This window comes from Blennius ocellaris (genome assembly GCF_963422515.1).
Source record: "Blennius ocellaris genome assembly, chromosome: 6".
NCBI lineage: Eukaryota > Metazoa > Chordata > Actinopteri > Blenniiformes > Blenniidae > Blennius > Blennius ocellaris.
In genome coordinates, this window is record NC_137655.1 from 11,115,616 (window position 1) to 11,124,796 (window position 9,181).

The window sequence follows — 9,181 nt, forward strand, 5'->3', positions numbered from 1 at the left end:
TTTCTGGCCTTTGTATTCTTGACTTTTTGGAATGGCTGCTGTAAACGATCTTCATAAAAAAAACAACAACAAAAAAACAACATTTATCCATAATTTGGCATCACTTCCGGGAAGTGTGTGACGCTACATTACGTCATCACGCTCCGCTCCGTGGCCATGGCGCTTCCTGGCTGGATGATAAACCTGCTGGCCGCTGCATCGTTCTTCTGTTTGGTGGGTTTATGTTTTCGTTTCAGACGTGCGGGACTACTGCTGTGGAGAAATCTTCTCGGTACGACAATGGCTCGCACGGAGAAGCCATTGTTCCGAATTGCGTGAGTACCCAAAGGTTTCAATAATTATAATTGTAACAGTGATTCTCTTTAGCGTAGCTTTGCGACGACGGCCGTCCCTTTTTATAGGCAGGGCCAATCTGGTACAATCACTTCAAATCGACTCTGATTTATACCAGTTTTTGACAGTTTTCTAAAGTACCGAAATTGACAACGGCGACAATTGTGTATTCTGTAGCCATAGCAGAGCCAAAGGTATAACTTAATTTATGGGAGACGTTGTTGACATTGCAAACGCTACAATAAATATATTACATGAGAGCTTGTTTAGCGAAAGTTGATCCCTTGTTTACATGTGTTTGGATTAAAATGGTCAGTTTAGTATGCAACGTATTACCAGGTTTTGATAATGTGTGCCCTGCAGATACACGCTGTACACAAGGACCAGACTTGGGTACTTGTACTACAAGAGGCAGATGCGGAAAGCCCGGGAACGTTTCCCTGCTGGACATTCCACCTCTTATCCTATGGAGGTCAATGGTATGCACCGAGCATTGGATCATGCCTATCTATATACTGAGTTGTCTTGGGATGAGGCATCACATAGAAATTGAATCAAGCCATCTGGACTTGGATGGATTTCCAAGCCTAGTCTGAGGAACGGCATGAACCGATCATCTTGCAAGATGCATAAACGAGTCCAGTCTATTCATACAGCACATGTCATATTTACAAATGATAAGACGATATCTTGGCGTTGTCTCAAGGTATATCAGTCGTTCTCAACAGTGCATATGTAATGTCAATAAAGGGCATTACATACACCCCTGCAATGTCCATCCATCATACCACTTTATCCAATGTCAACATGGGACAAACAGAGATATAGATGGTATTGAGATTTGCCTTCGAGTGTATGCTTTAAGACTGGGAGGAAGCCAAAGTACCTGACCCACTCATACACAGAGGTGACATGTTCTCAGTGAACATCCATCCAGAAAGTCAATACATTGTGAGGAAAAGAAAAACAAAAATCAGACGTGTGGACCTTGCACAGAAAAGCACCTGCGTCAAACTTTAACTCAAATTGGGGACATTTTAGCTGAGAGACGACTAATGACTACACCACCATGTGTCACAATAATTGCATATTGAGCATAATGTCTTTTTTTTTTTTTTTTTTGTCCACAGGAATCAAAATAATTCCTATCCCAGTGCTCTGTGACAACTACAGTTACCTTGTGATTGACACAGCCTCTCATCTTGCTGTTGTTGTGGATCCTGCAGACCCGCAGACTGTCCAGGTGCATGTGTATACTGTCTCGTTTGTGAATGCTCTGTAGATGACACTTCTAAGCTTTTTGATGCTTGCAAGGGGATTTATATATAGGTCAGGAACAAAGACGTATGTTGTAGATGTATCCGATCTGGACAGATCAACAAGTTCTGAAAAATAGTCAACATTATCTGTCATCTTGTAAAGTATAGCATAGCTCAAGTTATGTGCTATTATCGCTGTAAACTCTCTTATTACTTAGATGCAGTATTATCAATTTTAGATTTGTGGAATGAAATTCGAAATTGCCAACATGTCTGTAATTTCAATAATGCAATCCTCAGAGTAATCAAGCCCTGGTAGTACAAAGACTTCTGCCAATATATCTTTCTGTTTATCACTTAGCAGCACTTCAGTCCACTTTTTGTCCATTCACTACAGGTGCTCATTGGTTGCCAGTAACGGTAGTTGTTGTGAATCAGTTTTTATTAGTTCATTCTCGGCAGCATCCATTATTATTAGTACACTCATAAAATTACTAATGCTACACCACCTGAAGTGTTTCACAGCATTGTACTTTCCAAGGAATATGTCTTGCCGAAGTTCCTATTTGAAAGAATATTGACTTGAAGCTTTAACAGCATCCGTTTTTGTAACTTTTCAGGTAGTCCTCGAGGAAGAGGAAGTGATGTTAGAAGCAATTTTATGTACACACAAGCACTGGTGAGTGTTGTAGATGATTGTTTTTGGCTTAAGGTTTAAAGTTGAGGTGGCAGCAGCAAGCTTGTCACATGAAATAATCAGATTCCTATATTATGTTCAAAGGAACACAGACAGGAATTTCCTGATGTCAGATTTTAAACGTTGTAAATTCTGAACACCATTTTTCCAAAGTGTTTTTGTATCTTCACATCTTCCTTTTGTTTCACTGGCAGGGACCACAGTGGGGGAAACAAAGGTCTGAAAAGGCTTCATAGTTCATGTCGAGTTTATGGAAGCGCGGCCGACAACATTCCTGGCCTCACGCAGTAAGTTCCTCCCTTCACAGAACCATTCCCACCGCACCGAGTCCCGTCTTGTTCCCATTCTGTCAGCACTCGCGGCAGCTTACTTCACAGTGAATTATCGCCGTGTGATGAAGTGTTCTGCTGTTGTGTCTCGAGGGGCTTGCGACTGTACGTCGGCAGTTACTCTCATACGGACACAGTTCAACCAGCAGAGTGAAAAGCCTCAGACTGGAGTGACATTAGTTAAATATCAAACTTGGTGTTGTTTCTTTTGTTTGAAATGTGGGAGTACAACATGACCACGTATTGAGTTGAGTTCTGACCCCAGGTGCATTATGAAAGTTGCATTAAATGGTAGTAGTGATTAAAATGGAATTGTGTATTTTTCTGTTCTTTTTTTCCCCCCCAGTCCTCTGTCAGACAAGGACTCGGTAATCATTGGCCGGATGCACTTTAAAGCCCTCTTCACTCCCGGACACACAGTGGGTCACATGATCTACCTCCTGGACGGCCAAGCAGTCGGTGCCCCTTCGAGCCTCTTCTCTGGTGACCTGGTGTTCCTCTCAGGATGTGGTGAGTGATGCAGTAAACAGGATTCATAATGCTAATTCTTATTCTTGTTTTTAAAGAGTCTGTAAAGCTGCAGAAAATGCAGGCGAAGCAGGTTTGTTTGATGTGGGAGCCTTTGTGCCTCCTTTTGAGTATGTCGAGATAATTAAATGGCTCTTAGCTAATGGTAAGCTCGCGGGTGAAGGGTACTCAGGAGAACACAAAGGCTGAGTACTTCTGCCCTCTCATGTCTGTCTTATTTATTAAAAATATTCTGTCTGTGTAGACATGAAGCATCTGCTTGTACATGACAAGATGTGATATTTGGAAGGGATGTCCTTAATCAAACGTTGGTCTTTCCACTAATCACTGACTACACTACTATTCTGCCAAACAACAAACCAAATATCTGATATCTTTTAGCCTTTAGTCGTGTTATAATTCAATGTATTGTTCATGAAAAGAAAGATGTTGCATTAGAAAAAGCAAAGCACAATTCAATTGTTTTACGAGGAGTGGTCAGCCGAGTAAGACTTTAGCCCACATTTTACTTGATTTAAGACAAAAATTTGATTTTTTTTTATGTGTCAGGACTTTGTTGGACATGGTGGTCTCTCCTGTTGTACCCTTTGTATGTTCTGTGTGTTTTCCTATTTCGTTCCACGGTCCAAAGATCACCATTCCAACGGAAAAGAGTATAGGTGATAGATTCATAAATGCTACTTTTTTTTTTAGTACAATTACACCGGTGCGGTTTGTGGGTTAATGGGTCATCTTTAGTGTGGGACTCTTTCTTTTTCAGTTCCTTTACAGATAGTCTGCATAACAAGAACTATCAATATTTAATATTACAGAGTTGAGAAGAAACCTTCAAAATTATTGGAGAAGAGGAAAAAACATGTGTACACCATGAACAAGCACAAGATTGATGTAGTTCTAATGAGGAGCAGGAAGCAGAAAAATAAAAGTAAAAAATAGATAATAAAATTAAATAAAATATATTTTTTTACTTTTAATAAAAAAATTAAAGTCTACAAGATTAGTGGAGATTCATGAAATACAAAAAAGAAATGCACAACACAAATAGAAAATGTGGTTTTGTTTATTCTTTACCCTTCAAAAAACAGATATCCTAATGTCGTCTCAAAGTCATTTTCCCCCTCTTTCTTGAGAGTGTAATTCATCAATTGTGCATATTCTTTATTATTTAATGGCTAAAACTTTTACTTGCATGATTTTACAAATCTATATTGAGAATGCAGTTGAAAGTAAATAAAGCCGAGAATACATGGAAATGATGAGAAGATTGTCGAAGGTGAAAAATGAACTCCTGAATGCAAGTCCACTCCAATCAAAATCATCTAAGTGACTTTTGAGTCATTTCTTCTTTGCAGGAAGGATGTTTGAAGGCAGCCCCACCACAATGCTGTTCTCTCTGGATACTGTTGGGTCTTTAAGTGATGATACCCTGTTATGGCCCGGTAAGACATTTTCTTCTTTTGAGAGCTTTGATCCAACGCTGCATTTAAGTTTTTCAAGCAGGTTGATCGTAAATTTTCTGTTGCCAACAGCAGTAAAGTAACTAGATACATTCAGTGGTGTGTGGATTGTTGGCTGTTCCGTGCAGTTATTAGGGGGTGGTGGTGATGTTTCTCGTTTTGATGTCCACATTCCTCCCCGCAGGTCATGAGTATGCGGTGGAAAACCTGCTGTTTGCCGCTTGGGTTGACCCACACAACACTGCCAGGGAAAACAAATATGAGTGGGTCCTCCAGCAGCGGCACAAGAAGCTATGCACGGTGAGAATGATCTATCGCCGTTGTTATGCCTCTCGAGCGTGTCATCTCGGAAAGGATTCATGTTGGCCAGCACCTGGGAAGAAGGGCTTATCACCTGCTAGCAATGTACGCGCTGTCAAAGCCTGGAGTGCACACTCCCCTTCTCACTTCTTCCTCTCGCCGGCTCGCAGTTAAATCTCATCTATGATGCGGTCTGCAGAGGAGCAGTGCTTCATTCAAGTGCCTATTCAGAATTTAGATGGGGGTTTTTTTTTTCTTTTCTTTTTTTCAATCAGTTATCAGCACAATAAACTATCTCATACCTTCCCACCTCCCTGAATTTTGACAATATCCATTCCCAAAACTTGACTGACACTGTACAAGTTTCTCTGCACAGTGTGCATGTTCACTATATGAGATGCATCGCACATCATCTCTCAGACAGTGTCTGACAGATTGTATTTTTATGGGCGGTTGCAGATGAAATGTGCAGTATAGACAACAACACTGGAAGTTGTTATTAGGAGAAAAAAAAAAGTCACATCTATTCTTCAAAGAAGTTCCACAAAGCTTGATCCAGATATTTTATGTTTTCCTTACAATCCATCAATATCTTAGTTTTCGGATTCTTAAGTTCTTAAGATGTGTGAATATGCCTGTGATTAATGTAGTTGGATTGTGAGTGGTTCAACTTCACATCCCAAATCTCTAAATCATAATGTTTCTATTTACCGTAACTTCACCTCAAAATACATCGTCTTTCCTGTGAACTTTGTATCAGAGACACATTTTTAAATCTTTGCTTCCCAGTTGTTGGCTTTCACACAAATGTCTCTGAAGAAAGGACAAACAAAGTTTTGGGTCACTCATGAGATTAGCACTGAATTCTTTCTGTTCGATTGTCTTATTGACTCGTGACAGTGCGTCAATGACGCAGAGGCTACAGTAAAAGTATGTTTTCCTGTAACATGTGGCTTCAATTAGAAGATCCTGAATCTTGATGACAAAATAAGTTGGATTTTCACTCGATCTCTGTTCACTTTTCATTCGTTTTTTTTTTTTTCTTCTACTTTATAGGCATGTCCTCGACATTTGACTCCTCTATGTATTGGGAACATTTGCAGAAATCTCCATTACCGCTTCTTTTAGCCTTTGTGATCCAGGGTTTTATTTCCTGGGTTTGACAATCGCTGTGGATTATGCTCTACTGAATGCAACCAAATTGAACGCTATGGAGCGGCTTATTTTTGATGATAAGATATTTTTTCCCCTGTTGAATTGGTTCAGAGATGCTGAGGTCCAAGGCTGCGCTGATTAAGTTGGCAGGAATTGCTTATTTCCCGTAATGCATAGTGGATGTATGTGAATTATTGTGATTGCTGCAGAGAGTCTGGGCACATCAATTTTGTGGACGTCCTGCTTTATCCTAATTTATTTATTTATTTATTTATTTGATGTGCACCACATTTTGCAGTGCCCGTCTACAATCGGAGAAGAGAAGCAGTACAATCCTTTCCTGCGGAGCCACTGCACAGAGCTCCATCTGGCTCTGGGTATCCAGCAGTTCCAGGATGAAGACTGGACAAAGTTCAGGGCGCGGGTGCTGGAGGAGCTGCGGAAGCGAAAAGACCTCTACCACAGAAGATAGCTGGAGGAGTCAAACGGCAGGGACGAGCACGGCTGAGCTCTGGACGATGATGCCAACGCTGCCGTGGGCGGTGAAGTATTACAGATGAGCTCGTCTCTGCGGTACCAGAAATTAAAAGCTGATCTGTTCTGAAAATGTAAAGGGGCATTGTGCAAATTTAAAGGGGCATCATCACATACAATTGTACAAATCAGAATCTCCACATGCCGGAGATAAGTGGTTCCCAACCAGAGATTGCAGGAGGTGAAGCGAGGCGGTCTCCTCTGAGGATGTCAGGTTATATCTGCATACGGTGAAGAAAACCATACGACAACCTGGGTTTTTTTTGTTTTTTAATTTTTTTAATTTTTGGGGGGCTGCAGTCTTTATCAGAGGTAGACTTGAGGGTCTTCCTGGGAACTGTTGGGAACCACTGCTGTAGATTAAGGTCATCTTTTAGTTGAGAACCGGTCAGTGCTCCTTTATTGCTTTTTTTCTTTCAGCCTCAATCTAAATACAGATCTACATGATCAGCGTACGGTTATTTTATGAATAGGTACTACCAGATTTTTATTTCTGACTCTTGGAACTCTGTGTTAACAAGTTGATACACCACATTAAATGATTTAACATTTTAACTCAATAGTTTGGGTCATTAAAAAAGAAAAAAACTCCTTAAAGGCCTTTCAGGACTATTTCGATATTTAGACTTTGAACAGACCTGATTTCACATTTCTTCTAAAGTTTTCTCCTGAGTTCAAACACTTTGAGATTTCAGTGTTTAGATGTGCATGGTTAGTATCATGGTACTGTTTTCATCATCGTCATTAATTTAAGAATATACCACATGATTTGTAACGGGTACTTTGAGATTGAGTGGGCAAGAAACATGCAGAGTGCATTTGGTTTTTTGAGAGTGTTTCAAATTGCTGAAATGACAAAATATTTTCATGCTGACTCAGAATATTTCTATGAGGTGACAGCCATAAGGCCACTGTTATTATTATAGTTGTTTTCTTGTTGGTTTTACAATATTTTTCACAGCAAGAAAATCAAAGAAAGGGTCAAAGGGTAAACAGAATTTGTGTGGGACGCCAATCAACTTCCCACCTTCAAATCTGTATTAAGTATTGGTTTACTAGATGAATGAGTCAGGCGACAGATGTGAAGGATTCCACTTGAAACATATAAAGCATGACTTGAATGGCTCTTGAAGGGTTTTTCTTTGTACACCTTTTTGAAATTTGACTGCATTTAAAATGAAGATCATTAGCTTTCATTTTGATTAAACCGTTTGTATGTTCTGCAAGCGGCAGAAAATGATTTTCTGTTTCATTTTAAAGAGCACACAATATGGCATTGACTGAAACGCATTTACAGGAAGGAATGTTCACATGAGCAATAAAAAATGTTGGAAACTAAAAATTGTTTTTTTCTTTTTGTATTAAAACACCTGAATTATGAGACTATAATGTAAACATTTTACTTTTGGGTTGTTTGTGATTTTGACAGCAATGTGTTGGTATTTGATTTGTGTTATAAAGGTAATGACGCAATATAAATCAGTGACGTTTCCATGAGCTTTGTTGCACATAAGTTCTGTCTCAAAGCAAATTGAAGCAGGTCAAGCAGATTTGCTCATATGTCTGGGAAGTTGTTTTGCGGTGTTGATTCCTGCGGGATAGGATGCCCTATGCTCCTCTCAGCGATGGGGTTTGCAAGCCAACTAACTAACTAAGCCAGTTCAGGATCGCGATGCCTTTGTAGCAGATCCCTCCTGACAGGGAATGAACGCAGGATCCACCTTGGACAGTCCAAACACAAAGGGACTGAGAACTGTGGGTAATTTAGAATTGCTAATTAATCTGACACGCACGTTTCCGCACTGTGAGGAAATCAGGATTTGTCATATCTACTGCTGCTCATACCACTTTCAGGTTGGCTCTTAAAAGAACTCAGCTCAGGTGTATTTTGTATTGCAGGTTTGCAACAAAACCCCTCTTGGAGAGCTCAGCTTAATCTTTGACTGGCTTCGTAGTATTTTAAAATCTACTTTAGCAGACTATGATAGAAGTTAAGCGATGTGATAAAGTGTTCGTGAAGTTTCTGATTTTGCTTTCCCTGAAATGTTACTGAGCTCCAACCCTAACCCCAACACAAGCGGAAAGTAAAATGTGAGCCTCTCCTCATTCATGCACCTTTAAGTATTTTTGTGTCTCTCTTTTGAAAACATTAAATGAAGTGTAATGCAACGCCTGTTTTGGCGGGTAACGAGCGGATACGATGAAAAAGAAATCCTCTGTGTTTTCAGTGCTGTGAGAGCACTTCACATTCCTCCCTTGCATGTGCGGAGGATCTGGCACCACAGCACCTTGTCCCCTGCTGATTGTTGACTGAGATGTTTCTCTGTTTGTTTGATGCTGATTCGCAGCTAAATTTGCATATGTTTGAGTTATGAATACCACCACATGGGAGACTGTTTCACTTCAGGTTACATTTTAATGAGGGAATATGAAAGTGTGTATGTGTGTGTACGCACCATTTGTTGTTTTTTAAGAGTTCAAAACTGTCAACTTGAGTTATTTTTCACACTGCTTTAACTTCTCTCCGCTGGAATAATAGCTTAACTCACATGCCACAGTTCGGCAGCAGTCCAGACTCCTACCTTGAGT

At 40.1% G+C, this 9,181-nt stretch overlaps 1 protein-coding gene across 1 annotated transcript; it reads left to right on the top strand.

Annotated features, from left to right (window-relative positions):
• Window positions 1-156: 156 nt before the first annotated feature.
• On the top strand, window positions 157-7,934 carry pnkd (PNKD metallo-beta-lactamase domain containing; the record flags this gene model as incomplete). Its single annotated transcript, XM_080497783.1, has 9 exons — window positions 157-314; window positions 697-812; window positions 1,464-1,576; window positions 2,213-2,271; window positions 2,484-2,576; window positions 2,965-3,128; window positions 4,499-4,585; window positions 4,788-4,903; window positions 6,357-7,934. 9 exons carry the CDS (start codon window positions 157-159, stop codon window positions 6,528-6,530), a joined length of 1,080 nt encoding a protein of 359 aa, XP_080353909.1. The 3' UTR covers window positions 6,531-7,934.
• Window positions 7,935-9,181: the final 1,247 nt, after the last annotated feature.